The sequence below is a fragment of the Papio anubis genome, chromosome 4, assembly GCF_008728515.1.
Source record: "Papio anubis isolate 15944 chromosome 4, Panubis1.0, whole genome shotgun sequence".
Taxonomy (NCBI): Eukaryota; Metazoa; Chordata; class Mammalia; order Primates; family Cercopithecidae; genus Papio; species Papio anubis.
This window is the reverse complement of record NC_044979.1, coordinates 21194306-21219584: the sequence shown is the minus strand read 5'-3', so window position 1 is coordinate 21219584 and position 25279 is coordinate 21194306. Positions and strand designations below refer to the sequence as shown.

General features: G+C 37.4%; 1 protein-coding gene across 12 annotated transcripts in view; it reads right to left on the bottom strand.

Annotated features, from left to right (window-relative positions):
* DGKI (diacylglycerol kinase iota) overlaps positions 1-25279 on the bottom strand; it is a 459603-nt gene that overhangs the window by 39715 nt on the left and 394609 nt on the right. For all 12 annotated transcript variants that reach the window (XM_017957197.3, XM_017957194.3, XM_031665135.1 and 9 more), the window contains one exon: positions 10586-10611. In XM_017957197.3, coding sequence (XP_017812686.1) covers positions 10586-10611 — 26 coding nt within the window. The remainder of the gene's footprint in view (positions 1-10585; positions 10612-25279) is intronic.

The window sequence follows — 25279 nt, the reverse complement described above, 5'->3', positions numbered from 1 at the left end:
CGAGACGGGCGGATCACGAGGTCAGGAGATCGAGACCATCCTGGCTAACACGGTGAAACCCCGTCTCTACTAAAAAATACAAAAAACTAGCCGGGCGAGGTGGCGGGCGCCTGTAGTCCCAGCTACTCGGGAGGCTGAGGCAGGAGAATGGCATAAACCCAGGAGGCGGAGCTTGCAGTGAGCTGAGATCCGGCCACTGTACTCCAGCCTGGGCGACAGAGCGAGACTCCGTCTCAAAAAAAAAAAAAAAAAAGTTCTAGGTAGAGGAAAAGACTTTCGATTAAATATTAGGATTTCTAGTCAAATTAAAAACAAATATAGTAACAATTATCCTCACATGAGAATTATATTACAATAACTTTCAGTGTACCAACCCAGCCCCTTGGTTTCACTGGGTGTTAATATAACCCAGATCATATAATTTCATGCAGCAGAAATCATAAACACAGTAACTTTTAACAATAGGTACAATTCAATTTTCTGTTTCTGCTATCATAGAATATTACACAAAGACCAGAGTCAGAGATTTCTCAATTCCTAAATACTGTATTGACTTATCTGTGGAAATGAAACCTATGATAGCTTCATTTGTTGCCAGACACATCACCTTGGTTGATGGCCCCTTCTCATCCTTCCACTTAAAAGTAAACTAGGGGCCGGGCATGGTGGCTCACGCCTGTCATGCCAGAACTTTGGGAGGCTGAGGCAGGTGGATCACAGGAGGTCAGGAGTTCGAGACCAGCTTGTCCAACATGGTGAAACCTCATCTCTAGTAAAAATAGAAAAATTAGCCGGGCATGGTAGCACACGCCTGTAATTCCAGCTGCTCGGTAGGCTGAGGCAGGAGAATCACTTGAACCTGAGAGGCAAAGGTAGAAGTGAGCTGAGATCACGCCACTGCACTCCAGCTTGGGTGGCATAGTGAAACTCCATCTCAAAAGACAAACAAACAAAGTAAACTAGGAATAGGACATCAACTTTCTTCCTTTTCTAACTCCTTTTTTTCCCTGTTGCTTTTTTATTCTATAAGGTGTTAATATTTTAACTTAAATATTCTATAACCCCAAAAGCAATCCAACGCAATGTTGTAGGTACATTTTAATAAAGAGTATTCCCTTGGCTGGGCATGGTGGCTCACACCTGTAATCCCAGCACTTTGGGAGGCCAAGGCAGGCGGATTGTCTGAAGTCAAGAGTTGGAGACCAGGCTGACCAACAACGTGAAACCACTAAAAAGACAAAAAATTACCTGGGCATGGTGGTGCATGCCTGTAATCCCAGCTACTCAGAAGGCTGAGACAGAAGAATGGCTTAAACCTGGGAGATGGAGGTTGCAGTGAGCCGAGATTGTGCCACTGCACTCCAGCCTGGGTGACAGAGGGAGACTTTGTCTCAAAACAAAACAAAACAAAAACAAACAAACAAAAAAAGAGTATTCCCTCATCTCCTCCTGCCACTTACAATCAACCTTCAAAAGACAACTAGATAACTATCACAAACAAAGCATTCCAAAAAAACCAAAACAATCAAGGGATTATACGGTTACAATCAATAATGAGATGTAGTAAAGGGAAATGACCGATAACAGTAGGGTCAGGACACATAGAAAGCAATATAACCAGATTTTGGAAAGCCCAGGGCGGGTTGTTTTGTTTTGTTTTCTTAATCAGCAGCGAATTATCTATTTTCCTAGGATTTGTGAAAGCAGGCTAAGAAAAAATATGCTATCATTTTTATTTTTTTTCCTTTCAAAACACAGTCTATAGGGAACACCCAGCGAGACTACCACAAAAGGCCATCTTTTCAGCACATAGTAACTGAATCTCTTTGGAAAAAGACCAGGAGTGAGTGACCTATCTTCTACAAGAGGGAACAATATTAATGAGGCTGCAATGGGATTCAAAGATCTGTAATGAAAGTTTCTGTTTGCCAACACCACATACTGCAGCAAATTTAACAGTAAGATTTGTATAGAGAGAATCAGTTCTGTGCCAGGGCACAGCACAGAATAAGGCAATGTCTCTATTCATTGAGTTTATAGTCAAATAAGAAAAGCAACATTACCCATGAGGAAAGAAAACTGGAACACACTCAAAAAAAAAAAAAAAAAAAAAAAAAAGTAGGCAATAAGGAAGGAGAAATCGTGGGCATTTAAGTTGTCAGGAAAATTCATCTTTGTTTGTCCTTAGTATCTACGGAGGTGGTTCCAAGACACGGAAATTAATGAGCATTGAGGTGAGACCTGAATGAAGGACAATGAAGGTGCCTGCCAGAGAGATGGTAGGAGGTGATCGAAACCTTATGGCTGAATAAAGACAAGAAAGGCGAGGTCTAGAGAGGGCCCCGCAAGCAGAGTAGAAGTAATTCTCTAAAGCTCTAAAGCAACATGAGCTAAACCAGGAAGAGAAAGAGCCTAAAAAATGAGCACTAAAAAGTTCAAATCTAATTAGAAAGTCAAGGGGGATTCTATAGGAAAAATCTGATATGGGGCAAAAAAAGGACACTTCAGCAACTTTACATTAATGATAGCCCAAAGTCATTGCAAAGTGACATACTGTGATGGTCAATATAGTAAGTTCTTCCTAGCAATGCAATTAAAGATCTGCACATATTTCCATCTATAACATCAGTCAAGTTTACTTTTTTTAGACGCAGTCTTGCTCTGTAGCCCAGGCTAGAGTACAGTGGCACGATCTCGGCTCTCTGCAACCTCTGCCTTCTGGGTTCAAACACTTCTCTTCCCTCAGCCTTCCAAGCAGCTGGGATCACAGGCATGTGCCACCATGTCGGGCTTATTTTTGTATTTTTAGCAGAGGTGGGGTTTCACCATGTTGGCCAGGCTGGTCTCAAACTCCTGACCTCAGGTGATCCGCCTGTCTCGGCCTCCCAAAGTGCTAGGATTACAGGTGTGAGCCACGGCACCCAGCCAGTATCTAACTTTCTTAATCTTCTTTACTCATATTCATCATAGTCATAATAATTATCTTCCTACTTGTGATAATCTCTTTAAGGGATTGGCTACCTTTTGAGAATTCTACCTTTTAAAAAAATGAGTGTTATTGACAGGAGATTGGATCCCTATTTTCTTGATTATGACGTATGGGGCTATAAGAAGTGGATCCAAAATATATCTTTGAATTGTTTTTCTGTGTCAAGGCTTTTTCTTATTTATATGAATAAAAAATTCCCATCTTTAATAATCACTTTCTACCCAATAAAAAGGCCTCATACAATTATGCGGTCTTTATTTAACAAACAAAATCATTATTTCCTATTACATGAGCTCAAATTTCAGCAATGCTATTGACAGGCAGTACAGAGAAATGGCTGGGAAAGGACCTGGATCCAGATCACCTGAGTTCACATCCTACTTCTACCTTTTACACAATAGGCATGTGGCCTTGGACAAATCATTTAATCAGTTTGTCCCCTAGTTTTCTCCTCTGTAAAATGAGAATAATAGGAGTATATACGAGATATTCCAGTAACTCAAGTATTACACAAAGTCTTCCAGAGATCATAAAAAGAGAAAATCCTTCCTAATTCATTTTAAGCTACAAATATCATATACATACTACACAATAGAAAGCAAAATTAAAGACTAATCACACTTATGAACATGGACATAAATATCTAAACAAAATATTAGCAAATCAAATCTAGCAATGTATAAAGGCAGTAAATATTATAACCAATTTGAGTTCTTCTCATAAATATGATATTGATTTCTATTTAAAATTCAAGTAGTAAAATGCACCCATATTAACAGACCAAAGGAAAAAAAAAGTCATCTCTAAAGATGAAGAAAAGAGTATTCAATAAGATTCAACATCTGTTGAATTTAACACATTAGAGTGAAGGAAAATATCCTTATAAGAAATATCCACAAAACAAGTACTGCCACCTGCATCATGACCACCTGGCAGTGAACTTCTTTAATTGTGACTTCTGGATGCATCCACTTTGAATTCAGGAAAAAGTTAATGATGCTATCTCTATTACCAGTCAATACAGCACTGAAGGTTTTCACCAGTGCAGAAAGTGCCAGAAATATGTATACAAAGCATAATGATTGGGAAGGACAAAACAAAATTCTTTGTAGATGAGATTGCCTATATAGAATTCTCTTCCCACAAAAAGACCCTTGAGATAAAATTTATGAATTTAAACCTTTATCAGGAATATTGATAAAGAAACAAGATTTTAAAATTCAACTGCATTTCAATATGCCAGCAAAGACCACTTAGAAAATACAATTTTAAAAATACAACATACGAATTGTCACTAAAAATATAAAGTACCTAGGAATATATTTAACACAAAAATGACTAAACCATTCATGAAGGAAATTATAAAACTCTATTCATAGCCATTTTAAAAAGCCAATTAAATGTAAAGATATGTAGCTTGGAATAAATAGATGCACTATCATAAAAATATCAATTTTCTTTATACTGATTTATAGATTCATGCAATTTTCATAAAAATTTCAACACAAAACTTGATAAACTAATTTTATAATTTATATGAAACAGGAAAAACTCGATTATAAACCAAGTCACTCCTGAAGAACAAATTACAGGATATATCCTCCAACAGATACCAGAACTCATATCAAAGTTATAACAACTAAAACAATAGTACAGGGATAGATATATTCATCAATATAACAGAAAACAGAACCTGGAGACTCACATTTACAGGGAGACAACAGGCTTTACAAGTCAGTGCAGAAAATAAATGATAACGAAATAGCTGGTTATGTATATGAACACAATCAAAATAAAATTTGACCTTTACCTCTTACCAAACCACAAAAATCAATTCCAAGTTATTAAATATGAAAGAAAGCACTCTAAAAATTTTATGAGACAATATCTTTATGATTATGCTTTGAAAGATTTCTTTTAAAAATACCAAAGGCATAAACCATAGAAAAACAATAATTTTACTATAGTAAAATAAAGAATATCCATCTATTCATCAGATGACATCAAAAAGAGCTCAAACAGATAAACCACAAACTAGAGAAAATTTGCAACACACATAGGCAACAAAACAATTTTTACCTAGAATACATAAAAAAGTTCATAAATCATTAAGAACACAACCAACCATGTGGGGAAGAGTGAGTAAAACAAAAAAAAAGACCTTTCATAGAAGAGTAAACACAAATGGCCTATATGAAAAGATGCTTGATCTCATATGTAATCATTGATTACAAATTAGATGCCATTTCATACTTTCACAAGACTAGCAAACATTTTTAAATTAGTTAATTTCAAGAGTGGGCTAGGATGTAGATCAATGGGAACTCTTATCCACTGAAGTTGGGAGTGTATATTAAAATGATCACTTTGCAAAACAATTTGTTATAATGCTATAAGTTAAATATGTATATAATCTACCACCTAACTTAAGCTATTCCATTTCTGGCTTAAGCACATGTATACCAGAAAGAGTTACAAAAAGAGAATGTTCATAGTGATACTGTTTGCAATAGCAAAACAAAAACAAAACCCCAAAAAACCTGTTATTTATGTAAATATTCATTAGCAGATTGGATATATAAATTGTTATATACTCATACAATAGAGTAGTATACAACATGAACTATTGATGAAATGCATATGGCACTCATCCATAAGGATGAATCACAAAAAATATTCTTTCGAATAAAAGAAACAAATCACAACATGAGTCAATCTGTACAAATTCAAAATATGTAAAACTATATATACACACACATACACACACATATGGGAATACATATATGAGTTGTATATCCACATATACATTCATATGTAAGATATGCATATATGTAGTAAAACAATAAGAAGAAACAAGGACACGATTAACAAAAAGGCAGAATAGTAGTTATTTCTGAAGGAGAAGGAAGGGGACATAATTAGGAAAGCAAATGACATGAAGCTCCCAAATTCCTACAAATGTTTTACCTCTTAGTCTGAGGGCCAAGTACACAGTAGTTCCTTTTGCTTATTATTTAAACTGAGCAGATAACATTTTATATATTTTATGAATAGTATCTATTTCAGTAATATACATGAAAGAAAAGTGAGTGATGAGGTATAGCCATTGATGCCTCAAAGAGTTTGGGCCATGCCACAGTGTGTTTCATTGCATAACTATATTAATCCATTCTCATGCTGCTATTAAAGACATACTTGAGACTGCATAATTTATAAAGGAAAGAGGTTTAATGGACTCACAGTTCCACATGGCTGGGGAGGCCTCACAATCATGGCGGAAAATGAAGAAAGAACAAAGGGACGTCTTACATGGCAGCAGGCAAGAGAGAGCTTGTGCAGGGGAACTCACATTTACAAAACCATCAGATCTCATCAGACTTATTCACTATCACAAAAACAGTATGGGGGAAACTGCCCCACAATTCAAGTATCTCCACCTGGCCCCATCCTTGACACATGGGGATTACTACAATTCAAGATGAAATTTGGGTGGGGACACAGCCAAACTATATCAGTAACCTACTGCCAAGTACAGCCGACTCCACGCCTGACAGTGGATTCATTCTTGAACACTTTACACTGGCGATTGTGGTTGTGACAATTTTATTTCCAGATAGCCATTACTGCAATTCATGTTCACTATGTTACTGTTGCAACAAAAAAAGCTGCCCTAGAATGTGACAGCCATAGTTGACAACTGGTCTAAGAGGTAGGACAGGAGAAGGATGCCTGCCTCAGACGTTCCAGTGGGGCATGCAGCAGATTGTTGGCACTTTCTTTTGAGAGGCAACTAATGCCTTTTAGTCTGTAAATGAACAGACATTAGTTGGAAGATGACCTGCCCTGAGTGTGCTGGCACAGGTAGCAGCAGTAAGGGCAGCATACCAAGGATCCTGTAAAATAAGCAGGCTAAGGTGACAGAATAGAAGATGAGTTCTTAGAGCCAGGGAAGCAGCCTGGGCCCAGGAGATGGCTCCAGGAGCAATTTAAATGATGAAGTGATAGGCATTCAATACAGGGGAAACGCAGAGGACAGTGCAATCAATCACTGCCAAGCTTATCTTCTGACAAGGAGTGGGGCTCCAGCTTCCAGATGTAGCATTAAAACATAATGTTCCCACTGGGGTTTAGCATGGCAGGTTTCCCTGAAACTTCAGTTTCACTCAGTTAACTAATGATGAGAAAATGTGACATTGGTATTTACTTTTTCTACAGGGACAAATCATTCCCAGCAGGAGGGACATGTTGTTATTTTTGTTCTGCTTTGTTTTGTCATTAAAAAGAAATTAACTTACACAGTAGTAAATATACTCTTGTTGGAGGGGCGGGGGGAAGAATTATCTCCATAGTTCTCTCCATTCAATCATGTCTTTGGTTTTCCAGGGACACGGCGGATAAAAGAGAGTTAAGAGTTTTGTTGTTAGAATTGGGTCTGAAAATTAACTCTCTCACCTACTAGCTATGTGACCTTAAGCAAGTTATTTAAGCACTCTGAGCCTACTTTTGCAGCTGTGAAACTGGGGGTGATGCATCGACTACAGAGTGTTATTTGTGAAAGATGAAAGGACATAAAGCGGTTGGAGCACGCGAGCACAGTGCTTCTGCATAATAAGCACTCAATACAATTTAGCCTTTATTCTTAGTGACCCTGATGTGCTATTATATAAATATAGAAACAGTTTATGTGTCATTTAGACCTTGTGTTGCCAATTCTATATGACCACACATCTAATCATCAACTGAGCCTTTACTCTGGCACTATAAGCTACATGGTGTATTAAACATTTTACTCCTCCTCACCCCGATGTAATAAAAGGTTTCCAGAGAAAATTTAAAGAAAATGAAAAGAACGGTTATGCTCTCCCATCCTCTTTTAACTTTTCAAGGGCGGGACGTAATCCCGAGCAAAACATCACAGATAAACCTGTGCTTCCTCTTCTACCGCCTGAATGCTAGAGAATAATACTATGTTTGGGGTGCTTTTAACAAATCAGAAAGTGATTTTACAAATGATTTCTCAACTGAACTTGATACAATCCCATGAGGTACACAGTTTCTGATTAGCCCCATCTTACAGACAAGGAAAACAAAACAAACAAGATAAGGTCAATGACAAAGCCACTGTATTCAAGCTCTCTATGCAAGAGTACCATGAGAATGAAAAATACCAGGGTTATTGGACATGGCAAAATTAGATTTTTCCAAGAATAAGTTCTTGTCTTAGAGCCGAAGTGACTAGTTATTACAGAGGGAGGACTAGTTGAGGAAAGCAAACAAAATAGAAAATCAAGAGACATAGGTTTTATATTCCAATTTCACAATCCATTTGCACAACATGCCTTAAATTTTCTACCAATAAACTTGAGAAAAAAAAATTGCTACTTCTCACCCCTCTTACAAGTATATTGCAATGCCATTATTGTGTACAAATAATACGTAAGATTGATGCTATAACATTCAAGGGGTTTTATACTAGCCATAGTACATATGAGCTCTTAAAAATGTATAAATAGAAGGAAACATATTTTGAGTGGTAGATAGAAAATTCTGGCAATAAAGAAAAAAGATTTTTTTTCAAGAATATATGGGCTAGAAAATGATGAACAACTACATAAGATTAGGTAAATCATCACTATAATTTTGCATTATGTACTTGAACTATTTTTGGAAGTCACAGAAACAAACTAAGAGGTATGAACATGTAATAATTTTTTGAAGCCATGAAATTATAATGGACCTGTAATATCAATAATGTTTCTTCAACTAATCACATATAAGGTTCTTAAAATAATCAATTCTGAAGTGCTCTTAATCTTCCAAGCAAGTCTTTCTGGCAGCAGCCACCCTTTAGGACTTCAAAGGACCCTGACATATGCCACCTATTATTTCATAACCACTTAAGAAGTCTTAGTGGATTATCAAATTATAATTCACAAGTTTCCCTCAGCCACCATTTCTGTCTGAATGGGGAATAAATTCTTATAGACAGAAAGGCAAAGACAACCAAAAGTCATTAAAGGGAATCCTAGTTCAAAATAAAAACCAAACACAAGCTTCTAGTTTATAATGTGAACATGGAAGCCCAAGGGCCTACACAAATGTGCAAACACCTAGTAATACCAGCAGCAGTCAGCAAAATAGCACATAATAGCAGGTTGCCATTAGGTGATTGACTACCTAATTCTGACTTAATGGGCCTGAACATAATTTTCCCTATGATTCTTCAGAGAGAATAATACAATTTCGTTCCAGTATTCAGTCAGATTTCACAATGTAGCAGTAGAAGAGGCCAGCCTAAAACTCCTTCTCCCTTTTCTCCATTCATTCATTTAATAAACTTTTTCATTGTTTGCTATTTGTTGGAAACTATATCAAAGAACTCACAGTCGAATAGAGAAAACAGGTAAATAAAGCATGAAATTTGTGCATTAAGCCCTAGAATGTAGAAAAATATTTGGCACAATGATAAGCAGATCAGCAAGCCCTCACAGAGGATGAGGTAAGGCGCGTAGAAACTGTCTATGTGGCAAAAGAAGAAGCCTCCTGTCAGAGAGAACAGTATGGATAAAAGCAGGGAGATGTGGAAAAGATGGTGAGCTCCAGAAATTAGACGTAGAATTAGATGTAGTGTCACATGGCTGGAAAACAGATCATGGGTAGAAGAAGGGAAAAGATGGTAAATGAAACAATAAGCTGTAGAGAAAGACAAATATTCCATTATTTAGTGCTTGCTAGTCCATGTTAAAATACAATATTGAAAAGCTGAACACAATTATTGGTTGGCTGGAAAGATTTCATTCTAAAGGCAATAGGAGCAGATTTTTACTATAGAGCAATCATTTTGGTGCCAGCCAGGTATACAGTGATCTAGGGAAAAGAAATCTAGAGGTATGGATACCAATTATGAGAGAATTTCCAAAGTCCAAGTAAGATACAAAGGGGCCCCAAACCAAAGTTCCATATAGCATATTTGTAAAACAACTGTATAGCACAACTGACTCATTGTAGCCACTTAACATTTTTGTGACTGATTGGATAAATGAACAATTCCAAAGGTGAGATGGAACAAAACAAGATATTTTCTCTTTTGAGTGAAATAGCTGTATCTTAAAATGCAAACAATTCATCTCAACTGGATAACAACAAATACCACTGACTGCTTGCCTTCCTTTCAGACTTTAGAGTGCTCTTTGCAAATGAGTGATTGGAACATGATCCCAGTGTCCAATCTGGAAGGCACTGTAGGGAATACATACCATAAACTCTCATTTTAAGGATAAAAATCTGAGTCATAAAAATTACAGGACTAGCCCAAAACCACAAAAAGTTTCTGCTGATGGGACTGAAATCAGTCAGAATAAATTAAGGCTTCACAATATTTGTCAACCAGACTGGTTGGAACAGATTTGAAAGATATCAAATTCAGCTAGGGTGATTTAAGTTTTTAAAAGTGTTTGACATTTCACATTTGAAAACCACAAAGCCAACATCTTAGAGACATTTTCTTAAACAATTATTTGCTCTTACAATGAACTGCAAAGACCAGGGGTCAAGTTTTAATCCTGAATTGGTATAAATAAGACAGATGATTCTTACCATGATCTTCTGAAGAGACTGGTGACCTAAAAGGAAATAATAAGCATGATCAATATTTTATATGATAATTATAACAATAATCAAGAATTATTTCATGGTCATTATACCCCCAAATTGAATTAAATAGAAAGTCAATATAGTAGACAGTGTAATTAATGTGTTGATTGCATGGTATATTTCAATCAACAATTCCCAACTCTTACCTGGATTGGTTGGATGTTACAGGTTACTAAAATGTCAGTCTATGCATGGTGTCCTAGGGCTGCAACAAACTTAGGTAAGTCTACATTTACCACACACAAAAAAGAGAACTCATAGAAATGTAGTATAGATGAAATCCTGTGATGTGTATTGCCCAAGGACACGGCTCCAGTGTAAATGCCAGGGATGTAAAAAAAAAGCACTATATTGGGTGCCTGTAGATACAAAGAGATCTACTTGAACAGTATAAATTCAGACAGAGGTAAAAGAAATGGCATGCACCCTTATCATTACCAGTTTTTGTTTCCACTCTTCATGGAATTTAATGTTTCAGTGAGCTGACCCTCTACTTGCTGCCTTATGTCTCAGAACATGGGAGAAACAGCATGAGGCAAGAAGGCAATCGCTGGGGTTCCAAAGAACTTTACCAACAACTTTTGCAAACTATATGTGAGTTCTGCTCTAATTATGGTAATCAGATCACAAATGAAAAATCATATCAACCCTAAAAGGCTTACTTCCCCTTTGTTGACTACTAGTTGAAATACTTTGAGTAATATAGACCTAAGTTTGGAAATGAATTCACCTCCAGCTTGAAGACTATGGCTTTGACTCACACTTATTCTTTTTTGGGGAGAGAGAGAGAGACATATAATGTTATATTCAGAGTTGTTGAAATTTTGAAGGGAAAGGCAAGAAGTCACACACTTCCCCTATTTTGAAGGAGTCCTCTTCTCTGAATGATTAGCTCACTCAAGTCCATAGCAGGGAAATGACCAAAGATAAACTCAGGAGTTTGGCAATAAAGCTGCCAATTACTATAACTAATATTTATGAGACATGAAGATAAACCTCAGGGCAAGAATCATTTAGTCAATACAAAAATGGTTGAAGATAATTTTTAGCTACTTGGGGATGCTTGTTATGACTTTACCTACTGGTTAGTAATATTATTGTTTATTATATGAGTGAACAGTAAAGAATAAAGACAGTGGTAATGGAGAAAAGGCCTTGAACCTCAATGAGTGGCAAAGTATCAACTTATTTCAACTGTGGAAGTCTCTTAAAGTAGACTTTTTCATGAAAACTACAGATTCCCAAGATTTGGTGGAAAGAAAACTGGCTTCTGGGAGATGGACATGGGGAGTGGTGAGCAGAAACCTGCCACAATCCCTAAGTCAACGCTGCCCGAGAAACATCACTTGGCCTCCCTGGTGAGGGTTGATTTATCCTCCCATTGGATCCCCTTATTTTGTATCATCCACATACCAGCCTTTCTCACTGGGTTGTAACCCCCTTGAAAACTAAGGCTGTATCTTATTTAGAACAAGTGAGCCCTTAATTAAAATGTGTTGAGTTGAATTAATCTCAGTTCTGTCACACTGATATTCAGACTGACACATTCTGGAGCTTCCCAAAAAGTCATCATGTTACTGTCAAACCATCTTTAGGACAAGTTTGCCTGCTCCTAGGTCAGCTGCAAGAAAAAGTCCTAGAGAATGTGCTTGAAGCTCCAATTAGTTATAATGTGGACACTCTCAGAGCCAAAGGACATCAAAAGCACCCAGAAACAGAGACACCCATATTCTGCCTTAATAATTAGAAAAACTAAAGTGTGTCAGGGGGGTAGTATTGAATGAGAGGTGAAATGAAATTAGAAGCTGAATCTAAAATAAAACCTATATTTTAAATAAAATAAGCTAATTTCTTCAGCTGTTTAGGTCATAATAGAGTCAGTCACAAGGAAATATCTTTCCTCCTGGTGTTTGCTGATGAGAAGTAAGTAAAAACGTGTCTTGGATTGTTTGCAATTAATTTGTCACAGAGCTACAGGAAGAAAGTAAAATTCATGCCAAAGGACAACTAAATGTCTCAGGTGGAGAGCTTGTGAAGCAGAGTCTTTGCTGGCTTTCTGCAAAAGCAAAACACTGATATTCAATCTGAAAAATTCCAGATGGCTCCGTTAGAGTCCCAAGGGGATGCACTCTGCAGTATGTCCAGGCAGTGGATAAAATATCAATTTCAGAGTGTTTTGTGAAAATTAGTCATGTTGAGTTTCCATGTTGAATGTCTCCCATATGCCTGGCTTTGTGGAATTTTAAGACATATGGAGTATTTCCATCCTCACTCAGTATTTCACCTTTCGCTGCAACAAGTTACTGCATTGTACTACTGAGATGTGCACATCATCCATTATTGCTGGAAATTGGCATAAAAAGTTAGCTCACGGGTGGATCACCTGAGGTCAGGATTTCGAAACCAGCCTGGCCAACATGGTGAAATCCCATCTCTACTGAAAATATAAAAAGTAGCTCGGTATAGTGGCAGGTGCCTGTAATCCCAGCTACTTGGGAGACTGAGGCAGGAGAATCACTTGAACCCGGGAGGCAGAGGTTGCAGTGAGCCAAGACACGATGCGTGCAGCAGATTAATGCATCGAGAGAGAAAGAGAGAGAGAGGAGAGAGATCAGGAAGGAAGATAAAGGGAAGGAAGGAAGGAAGGAAGGAAAGGGAAGGAAGAGCTCAGGAGAAATATTCAGCAAAATATAGTAGTTATTTTAACAACAGAGGTTGTATCCCAGAAACAGATAATTATCTTAAACCTGACAACTCAGGCATGCAGGAAAGCCCCCCGGTTATTCTTTTCACCACACCTGAAAGACATGTGGTTTTATCCCAGACTGTTTATTTTTCTACTATGTATACTTTATCTTGGAGCAAGTATCTGGCCTTACAATGTAAACCATTACTAGCATTCTTATAGCTGTCCTCTACTTCTTTCCTGATCATGAGTCCTTTAGCTACAGAATATTTATATTTGTTTCTGCTTTGTTTTTATTTATGTTGGTACTCTCTACATTTTATTTTGCTTAAATGCAGCAAAATAATACAAAACAAAACTTCAAGCCGTGCATTTAAAAATATTTCTCCTATTAAGCCTAAATCATTATTATTCAGGTTTGACTCTCTCCATTCATGTTGATTCAATTTATTACTTGAGACCCTATTATTACCAGGCCATGTGCCAAGGGAAGGAGACACAAAGAACAATTTCAGGGAACTCATAATCTAGTGAAAAAGGAAAATACGTAAACAAATGATTATAATGTAAAAAATATATAATGATCAAAATATATATGAAGCAAAGGGGTAGCACAGAGGACAGAGAGATTGATTCAGTATGAAAAGTGTGAAAGAAGGCTTAGAAAAGCAAGAATCATCTGAACTTCGCTCTGAAGAATAAAGAGGAGCTTATTAGGTAAGTTAGGAAGGAGAAGAACTCCAGGCAGAATAGCAATAGATGTGTGAAAAGGAGTACAGATATGAAATTGCATAGAATCCTAACAGATGTATAAGTAACTCAGTATTGCTAGAATGTAAAGGAGTAACAAAAGCAAGGACTTGAAAAATAAGTGGCAGGGGCCATTTCATACAGGGCATGTGGGGCCCCTATGAAGTGCTTGCAATTTACCTTCTAAGCTAAATGGAGCAAGCTTGTGAGGCAGAGAAGTCACACATTCTGGAATGAGCAGGCAGTGGAGAGTGAACCATAAAAGAACAAGAAGACAAATTAAAAGGCAGAGGTCAAGTTAAAGACTGTAACTGAAAAACTTCCACGTTATTAACACAGAAAAAAAATTTCCTCTGCCCTTCAATTTTTTTTTTTTTTTGAAACCCATGGAAAATGACAGGGTGGATGAGAAATAGTAAAAGAAATACCCTCTTTGATTAAATTATTTATAAGCCAAAACCATCATACATGAAGAAGAGCTACCAAGTACAGTCAAAATAGAGCTAAGTTTTAGGGAAACAGATAATTTTGATTTTAGTCAGCTAAAGATATATAAACTATTTTATACACAACAAAACCTATGGCAGAAAGCCTTCCACTTTGAGCCAGGGTGTCCTGCTAGCCAGAAGTAGACCCAAACCTAGAAGAGGTTGCTGCTAAGTAAAAGTTTGAAGATAAGACAGACAAAGTCAAACTTAAGAGCAGCACACCAAATCACTAAGCCCAATCATCCATCCCAAACTAGAAGCTCAAAACAAAACAAAAAAAAACAACAAACAAACAAACAAACAAAAAACAAAAAAACTCACCCAATGCAAATATTACAAATAATAATGGAAAAAAACCAGCATGACATCTATGCAAAAATACCAGAGGAGAAAACAAAACACAGGCAAAGAACACACTAAAAAGATGATGGCATAAAGCAGATAAAAATTATTAATAAATCTTTGTGAAATTTAGAAATGGAGGGAGGGAAGGAAGGATGGAAGAAGGGAGGGAGAGAAGGAGGGAGGGAGGGGTAAATAGAGCATTTGTGAAATGTAAACTTAAAGAAGAAAAATGATCAAGAAACAGTTACACGGCAGTGAAAAGAGCAAAAGTCTGCCCAGAGTCTTTGAACTAGTTGTTATTAAAGAAACTTGTGGCTTTTCCCACTGTGGCACCACTGCATTGGGGGAAAAAAAAGATTAAGAGAAGATAAATAATAATTAAAACTATATTAAGATATGAAACATTGATGAAAGAAATTGAAAAAGATACAAATAAATGGAAAGACATCTCATTCTCATGTATTAAAATAATTAGTATTGCTAAAATGTTCATATTTTAAGCAATCTAGAGATGCTATGTAATTCCTATCAAAAAACCAAAGACATTCTTCACAGATTAGAAGAAACAATCCTAAAATGTGTATGAAACCACAAAAGACCCTGAAGAGCCAAAGCAATCTAGAGCAAAAGAACAAAGCTGGAGCCATCACACTACCTAACTTCAAAATATTTTACAAAGCTATAGTAACCAAATCAGCATGACACTGGCATAAAAACAGACAAGTAGAACAATGGAACAGGATAGAGAGCCGGAAAATAAATCTACATGTTTGCAGCCAACTGATTTTCAACAAAGGCTCCAAGAATACATAATAAGGAAAGGACAGTCTTTTCAATAAATAGTGTGGGGAAAAGCAGATATCTAAATGCAGAAGAATGTAATTAGACTCTTACCGCACAGCATGTGCAAAAATCAACTCAAAATGGATTAAACAAAGGGGATTAAAATATAAGTCTCCAAAAGATGAAACTGCTAGAAGAAAATGGAAAAGTTCCATGACATTAGTCTGGGCAATGATTATTTTGGACATGACCTCAAAAGTACAGGCAACAAAAGAAAGAATAGAGAAATGGAATTACCTCAAATTCAAAAGCTTCTACACAGCAAAGGAAACAATCACCAGCGCAAAGAAACAACCTACATAATATGAATTTTCCTCAAAAAACAAAACAAAAACACAACTACCATATGATTCAGCAATCATATGGTAAATATTAAAAGTAAATATTAAAAGAATGTGAAACCAGCATGCTGAAGAGATAGTTGCATTCCCACATTTATTACAGCACAATTACCAACAACCAAGATATGGAATCAACCTAAGTGTCCATCAACATACAAATGGATAAAGAAAATGTGGTATATATACACAACGAAATACTAGTCGGCCATAAAAAGAAGGAAATCCTGTCATTTGCAACAACATGAATGAACCTGAAGGGTATTATGTTAAGCTAAATAAGCCAGGTAGAGAAAGACAAATACTGCATGGAATCTAAAATGTTGATTTCACAGAAGTAGAGAGTAGAATGGAGGTTACCAGAGGCTGGGGCATTTGAGCGTGAGGGAGATGGGAGAGATGCTCATCAAAGTAGACAAAGTTACAGTTAGATAGGAAGAATAAGTTCAGGAGATTTACTGTATAGCATGCTGACTATAGTTAAGGACGATACACTGCATTCTTAAAAAATACTAAGAATAGATGCTAAGTGCTCTCACAACAAAATTAATACTATGCATGGTAATGCATATGCTAATTAGCTACATAATTAATGGTTATATATACTTCGCAACATCATGTTATATACAATACATAATTTTATGTCAATTTTAAAATTATTTTTAAAGAACTAGAATAATAGCTGGGCATGGAGGCTCACACCTGTAATCCCAGCACTTTGGGAGGCCAAGGCAGGTGGATCACCTGAGATCAGGAGTTTGACACGTGCCTGGCCAACATGGTGAAACCCTGTCTCTACTAAAAAAAAAAAATACAAAACTTATCTGGGTGTGGTGGCACGTGCCTGTAATCCCAGCTACTTGGGAGGCTGAGGCAGGAGAATTGCTTGAACTCAGGAGGCGGAGGTTGCAGTGAGCCAAGATTGCACCATCGCACCCCTGCCTGGGCAACAAGAGCAAAACTCCGTCTAAAAATAAAAACATTAGAATAATATGTAGCTACATATCTATAATTATATACATATATATTTTATTTTGAATTTACTCTTCCATGAATCTTGATCTGAACATTTGCTGGTGAAAGTATCCTTCCCAATATTAACCCTGCTTATGAGAATATCCATATTGTCTCTAAAATAAAGACGACCTTTCACACTAGGATACACAGAGAAACTTGAAAAAAAGGGAAGTTTTGGGAAAACAAAATGCTATTTAAGATAGAATATTATGTAATTTAACTGGTGAAAATTAAAATATTTTTATACTGAAACCAGCACAGTCATATTATGGACCCAAAAGCAAAAGTCCCTTGAATTTTTAAAGTCACAAACTTCAAATAAACAAAGAAACAGAGAAAACAAAACAAGACAAAACAGAAATCTGTGTTTGAGGCAGTCAGCTTCAGACGAGTCTCCAGGTTCCCAAGGAAGGAAGCTTGTTCCACTGGAACAGGGGTGTTGTCATGGCAGTCTGAATATATGAAATTATCCAACCAAACACAGCTATAATATCTTGGAATGAATCATTTTATTAGATTAATATAGAGAGATATCACAAATCAGGGCACAAGACATTCAGCACATATTGGCTAGTGGCTGCTGCATTATAGACAGCATTCTATCTAGACTCTATTATCATTAAGACACAAAGAATCTCTAAGAAACTCAAAGATACTTTTTTTAGATTGCCTTCGATCCACAATTTTTCCTTCAAAGCCTCTTATCTTTCAAGTAGATCTTAAAGGACTACGGTTACAAGGCTTAAGGACATTGAAAAATGTGCCCAGTTTTCTACCAGCAAAGAGCAATACATAAAGGCAAATGAGTATTATATTTGGGAAGGCAAAGGTCTTTAAAAAGTATTGCATCTCTTATGATGTTTTACCATTTTTAGTCAATAAACTTGGAACTGAAATAAGGGGTGTCATGACTATTTCAGTCTTTATATCTGGTATAATATACTTTGCAATAGGTTTTAGACATGTGCATTTTCTTGGTAATCTCCATGAAATGATCAAAACTTACAAGCTCATCCTAACACAATATCCTTTTTTATTTGAATAACACTGTCCTGTTTTCTTTCCTTTTTTTTTTTTAGACTCTCTTTTTTCTTTTTTTTTTCTTTTTCTTTTTTTTTCTTTCTTTTGTTTTCTTTTATTTTGAGACGGAGTCTTGCTCTGTCGCCCAGGCTGGAGTGCAGTGGCCAGATCTCAGCTCACTGCAAGCTCCGCCTCCTGGGTTCATGCCATTCTCCTGCCTCAGCCTCCCGAGTAGCTGGGACTACAGGCGCCCGCCACCTCGCCCGGCTAGTTTTTTGTATTTTTTAGTAGAGACGGGGTTTCACCGTGTTAGGCAGGATGGTCTCGATCTCCTGACCTTGTGATCCACCCGTCTCGGCCTCCCAAAGTGCTGGGATTACAGGCTTGAGCCACCGCGCCCGGCCTCTTTTTCTTTTTTTTTCATCTCATGGCTTTAACTCAAAAGCACCCATGGCTTCCCTACTTGGCCCTCCCTCAGAATGGCTACGTCATTTCCTTCTTTGGAGATAGGATGTCAGTAGATTATCCATTTTAGTCTCTCCTAAAGAACAGAGAATAGATTAGATAAATATTGGGGATGCATCTACATGGGACTCTTACTTTCTGTAAAGAATCATCTACAAATGAATGTCTGTCTCCATTCCCAGTGTCCCCAACACATATACCTTCTACTTAACACTGCTAAACCATCACCTGGTGGGGAGTTGGCCAAGGGATGGGGCCACCACATTGAGAAGGGTGTAAGATAAACATGCAGGACAGGTATGACAGCAGTGTCTGAATAGGCATGAGAGCAGAGATTCGTATTCCGAAAACAGTCAGCAGTAGGATACTTCCCTAGGACCACAGACTGTGGATGGAGTAGGAGAGGTGGGAGATACTCATCTAATTCACAGGCCTGACTGAAACAGCCAAGGCCCCTTCATTCTCTGGTTACCATGCTGCAATAACAATAGGAAACAAAGCAGGAATGCTGGGCAAGCTAGACACCGTGCTCCTTCTACACCCTACACAGCACACTACAAATAAGTACACCACTCCTTGTTATGGAGTTCCTGCTGGGGAACAAAGCAGCACACGTATGTCCACACACTGAAAACAACTCACTATATGCATATTTTATTAAATTTCCCTTTCATGCCTGTCTTTCCTCTTTACTGTCTAGCTTTGGGGATGAGAACCACAGCTAAAAGACCACTTTCTATAAACATCAGGTGATCATCCATCCTACTCAGAAAGAGAAAGAGAAGCTCTTTATATCAACTCTGAATGTTCTTTCTCTCTCGTTTCAGTCATTTACTTTTATTTCTTTTCCGCTCTCCTGACCACAGCCCTGAGAGTTTCCTGGACTTTCTCATTTACCTTTGTCACAGTTGGGTGGAATCCAGTCTTTCCTGGATAGAACAGCCTCCCATCATGTGCTCACACTTTTTCCTATGGTGAACATGTAAGAATGTTCATGCCTGGTTAGCATTCCCCAGGTTTGACTTTCCTCCCTGCTTTCTTGAGCCATGATGCTTGTCCTCTGTGAAACTCCTATATAGTCCCAAATGAAAACTGATTTCCCAGTTGGGCATTCTCTCCAGGCACATTTCAAGAGTCTGCATCACAACTGCAGAAACATCATCTTTGGTTTTTTTCTGTTTTACCATGAAGTGGTGATGCTACACAAATTCCATTTATTTCCTAAAACTGTTGGTAGACAAGGTCTTCACTTAAATCAAGTAAGGAAAGGTATGATTTACTGTACTGTGAAAGCATGGCTACAGATTATCATCTCTGGGCAATAGCTTTCTTCCCTTGAGCATCTCTCAAGGGTGCTTTGCCTATCCTGGAGAACTAGTTTGCCAGGCCTATGACATCATTTGGAGGACCTAAGGGAGAAAGAGCGAGACTACGGATCTATGTCACATCTTCACCATTATTACTTTAGCCCCAAAGCATCTCTAATTAGGTAAAACAGGACCAGAAATCTCACAGCACTGCAAATCTCCATCGACTACATAATCCTCTCTTTGTTTGCTTTTGGTCCTTCTAATTATGAATATTTCTCTTGAAACAATGAACAAAGCACATACAGTAAAAGAGAGCAGGCGAGAATGAGAGTGAAAGATGAAAGTTACAGCAACCACACAGAGTGGCATTGAAATGAGAGAAAGACAAACACATTCTCTATTCAAGTGGCCACAAACCCATTCAGGGAATGCCAAGCAGCCTCAAAGGTAACATTCACGACCAACAGAGGGAAGGGGTGCAGAAAGAGCAAAATGGAAGGAAGAAGACAGAGATGAGCATTGGTGTGGAGGGAAGGAAATAATTTCCAGCATGTAAATAATAAAGGCTGCTTGGTGAGTTCTTCATTTGTTACAAACTTCTACCAATTCCCTTTATTATCATAATTTCCCAGTCTTTAAGACTCTCCTACTCAAATATACGCATTGATGATCCCCGTGTGAGCAGTGCTTGAAATATCTTGTTGTTGTTGTTGTTTTTAAATAGATTCCTATTTTCAGGTATATTTGGCTTTTAGAAAATAGCACTGTTGAGGTTGGGGAGATATTGGTCAAAGGTCATATAATTACAGTTCAGCAGACTAAGTTCAAGAGATCCATTGTACAACATGGTGACTTTGGTCAATGATGATATAATATATTCTTTAAAAATGCATAGGGAGTGCATATTGAGTGTTCTCACCACAAAAATAACTGTGTGATGTAATACATTCATTGATTAGCCAGGTTTAGACATTCAACAATGTATATGTATGTCAAAAAATCATGTTGTACACAATAAATACATGCAGTCAATTAAAAAGTTTAAAAACTAATTTTAAAAAAAACGTTGTTTTACCTTTAGCATTTACAATTCCGTTCTTTCTGTATACCCTCCTCAGTTTGCTGAGTCTCCTGAACGTCTTTCGAGTTTAAAATTGTACTGCCACCTACTGTTAACTTTTAAGAACTGCAACAAAATGAGGGCAAAGGAGTTTGAAATCTGAGGAGAGAGATTGAGGAAGAATGGGCAAAAGTGGACAGTGAACACAGAAAAGAAATAGATAAAATAAAGAGACGGAGTTGGAGAAAATAATGCTTCACAAGCTTATTCATCCTGACAATGTGACCATTGCATTTTAGTATTTTGTAGACAAAATGAAAAAAGAAATAATTAAACCCAGCACAGTTGTGAAGCAATAAAGGATGGGTGGCTTGCGTTTAGAAATCAGTCTCTGCAATATAGTTGCCAGCCCAATCTCTAAAACCAGGGTGAAGAAATAGAAAAGGCACATTATTCTAAAATCCAGCCAACGGAGACATACCCGGAGAGCGAGGAGGAAGGGCCCTTTAGAAAAAGCCAAGCTGCCGGCTTTATCCTAGTGACTCTGGGAACCCTGGCCAACAGTTTCCGTTGAGACATAATCCATCTGGATTTTGTGAATGTGGACTTCTTTTTTTTTTTTTTAATAAGCATAAGTTGAAACATGAGGGAGCTCTGGATTGTGAAGGCAAGTCACATGAGGGCCACGTTTAGTCTTAGCACGTGGGGCTTATAAGGAAGGCACCTCACTTATCTCGTGATCCCGGATATGCAGTATCTCCCTGTGGTAACTGAGTAAGGACTCAGCCACAGCTAGTTATTTTTAGGAAATCCAAATAAGGACTTCTGATCCCAGTTTTAGAAAATGGAAGACAAAACTAGGCGGGGTTGGAAGCTGCTTTGGCACCTCTGAAGATAACTGTAACATACCCAAAAGCTTTCCCGACAACATCTCCTCCCATCCCACCCTTCTCAGGAGCGAGTGGGAACAGAATCTAAACAGCGTCTGCTTCCTCCTGACTCTAATGTGTCTAAAGACAAGAGAGTTTCTCACTTATAGATCAGTTCAAGGAGCTCTGTGAAAAAAAATATAATGAATGCAGATAAATCATAGTAATATTGAAAACAAGAAATTAAAATGGGCTCGACAGACTGTGAGAATAATTCAATTACTCCAGTGTTAGATATTAAAAACTGCTATGTACTTAACTCGATTCCAAGAGCTGTGGGAGGCACTTAACTTACAACATTTCATTTCCACCTTTAAGGAGATTCTAAGGGAATCATGGATTAAGACCAGCATCTCACAGAGTATTGGAAAAAACTGTTAGAGGATTGTTGTTCTTACATGTGATGCCTGGCACAATCATCCAGAAAAGTTAAAAAAAAAAACAAAAAAGAAAAAGGCAGGGGGGTAGGAAATGTGGTCTCTATCTCCCTGATTTCCAAATACATACTGCTAGCACGGTGTTGAGATATCTTTTGTTCTGATCTTCTTAGAGTTGGGGATTCAGAAGGCCCCAGAAGTACCTCAAAGAAGCCCCATGCCCTATATAACTCCCCAACCACCACCATTTCCAGTACGAAGATGACATCCCTTTCACATTCCTCAACCCCACGCTGAATATGGTAAGTGATTATGGCTCCAAATCCCAGCAACTTCAGATTTGCAGGCAAATATTTTTGAAAGTATTTCAAAATGATCGCTCTTTCATACTTTAGATCTGTTTAATCATATTATTCACCTAAGGCAGATACATTGAGAAAACAAGAGTTGGTGGAAGTTGGAGAATGCAGCAAATGGACCAACAGTCTATTCTGGAGGTGAGTGCCTGGGAACAATTCTTCCTTGTCACTTTTCCTATCACTGTGCTCACCAACAGTGCCTACATCTTCCTAGACCCACCATACTTACCTTTTACTTTCTCACTTGTGAAATACCAACATTTCTCCAAGTCAGGCATTCAAGTGCGTCTTTATTATTTTGATCTGTGAATTCCCTGGATCAAGCATATTTATATTCAAATTTGAAATATAGAAATGGAATCTACAGCCTACCAAAAATGGCCAACATTTTACATATTATTTTGTTATCACTATTATTTTGTTATAATTTGATAAGTACTAGGTTTAGTATAGCAATATAAATAGACATGTATCTATTTTGGTTTGACAGAGCGCCTTTTCTATCAAGGGATGTTGTATGAATGGAACATCCTTCCATTCACCCGAAAAGCCTGCCTTGTTGAATGCCTACCATTCTAGGTATGGTACAAAGTGCTATGGAGACAGAGGGAGAAATGCACAGTTTGGTCATCCAAGGAACTCACATGCTTTAAAGAGGGATCCAGTCAATACTGCCTCACATTCACAGTATTCCTGAAGTGTGAATAAACATGGCTGCCAGTTTTACAAATGTCAAAAAAAAGCCACTTAACACTAATATTTCCTCATGTTCTAATCATTGGCAAAACTTGGAACTCATGGCAATGAAAGGCGAGAATTTCCTGGGATTATTTCAAATAAAATGGATGTTTAACATTAAAGTAAGTTTGTTTGTTTTTCTTTTAATGTCATTCAAAAATAAGATCTGGTATGCAGGGAATTCTGTTCTGACTCTTCCACTAGCTGAACTTGGAGAGGCAAATTTAAATCCATTTCCTCCGAGTGGTTTAGGGCCTCCATATGCATAACTGATTGAGGAACAATTATAAAAATAACAAAGCAAAATCTCTTATTAAATATTTCACACACCCATAGGAACAGAGTGTTATTATGTGATTGCCAAATAGACTAACTCACCAATTCATTTCAAACTCGAGGTAAGTCAGGAAGAAAAAGAAGAAGAAAGGGAGACATATGTCAGCTATCCTGTATTTTTCCAGCTGGAATGATTATTCGGGGTGAGCAAGATTGAGAGCAGTCAAAGGTAAGTAGGGACATCAAAGGCAGGTAGAAATGGGACCCAACTATCTCAGTGAAACAGATGCCAGGAGCCATCTTTATCCTGACAGCACTGATTTCATCTCTAAGATACATTTCAGCAAAACCTGCATCCCACTAAGAAGATTAATTTTCTCCCACTTATCTGATTGTGACGTTCAAAGAATATTTCCAAAATCAAAATCGCTGTCCAATAGTCTGTCTTCCTGCTGAGAACCTGAAGCTTTCACAATAAGCACAATTACCCTTTGTATTAGGTTCAGGCCATAACCTAATGTCCAGAAGAAACTGAACAAAGAAAATAGTTGAGGACCAGAGAGGAATGAAGTTATTTCACTCATAATCAGTCTAGCATATCTGAGTTTTCAGAACAGAGGAGGTTTCTGGGCTTTATTTTCTTGATATAGTGATTCAGAATTGCAATTGCAGACTATACTAAAAAGGCCAGCTTTTCGGTTTAAAGTATTATTGGGTGTTTTGATATCTCCAAATAATTTTGGTTGACCAAATTTCCTTAAGCACACACAACATACAGGGATGTTGAACTACATCGAGTGTTTTCCATTATTTGAGAGACATTTCTGGTTTACACAATGAGGAAGGACAAATACTTATCTGTTCATATGTAAAAGATGAAGAAAATACACATAGAACCCCTAAGAAGCCTATTTTCTTTTCTTTGAGGCTGACATTTTCATTAATTCTTTAAATATTCATCCTTTCTAGAAGTAAAAATGTTAAACCTAAAAAAAGCAGCAAATTCTATTTCATCTTGTTTCCAGAACACTCTACACATATATCCATAATAGCACTTATTAGTAGGAATTGTAATAATTGGTCTAATATTTCCCCTTTAAATATAAGCTCTTCAAGGGCAATAATTATTTCTTCTTTAGTTTTATATCTTCAGTGCCTGACTTCAATCACTGAAGGTGCCCAATATTGACTTGTTCAATACATGATGGACTGAATCATTTACTGAAATCATCCTATTTCTTAGGATTCAAATGAAATCACAAATCAGACCTCACACATTATAGTTAAACATTTGCTAGCATTATCTTTCCTTGTTGCGAGAAATCCTCTGCCAATCATAAAAACCCATTAGTCCTGTGTAGCTGATAGGGTACCAGATGCCTGCCTAGACACAGTTATCTGGAGTGAATATCTGCCCTCTGTGTGGTTCACTACACTGTTTCCCCTGTGTCTTAGTCTAGTGCCAAGATATTATTTGTGTGACAGTCCGTTTTAGTTCTTTCAGGCCTAGGACTTGGGGACACTGAGAAAAAGTACACCTCTTTCAGTCATTTGGGGGTTTCTCACAAACTACAAAATCTAAGAACCAGAAAAAAGTTATTCTGATTCAGAAACAAAAGCTGTGTCTCCTAGCCCC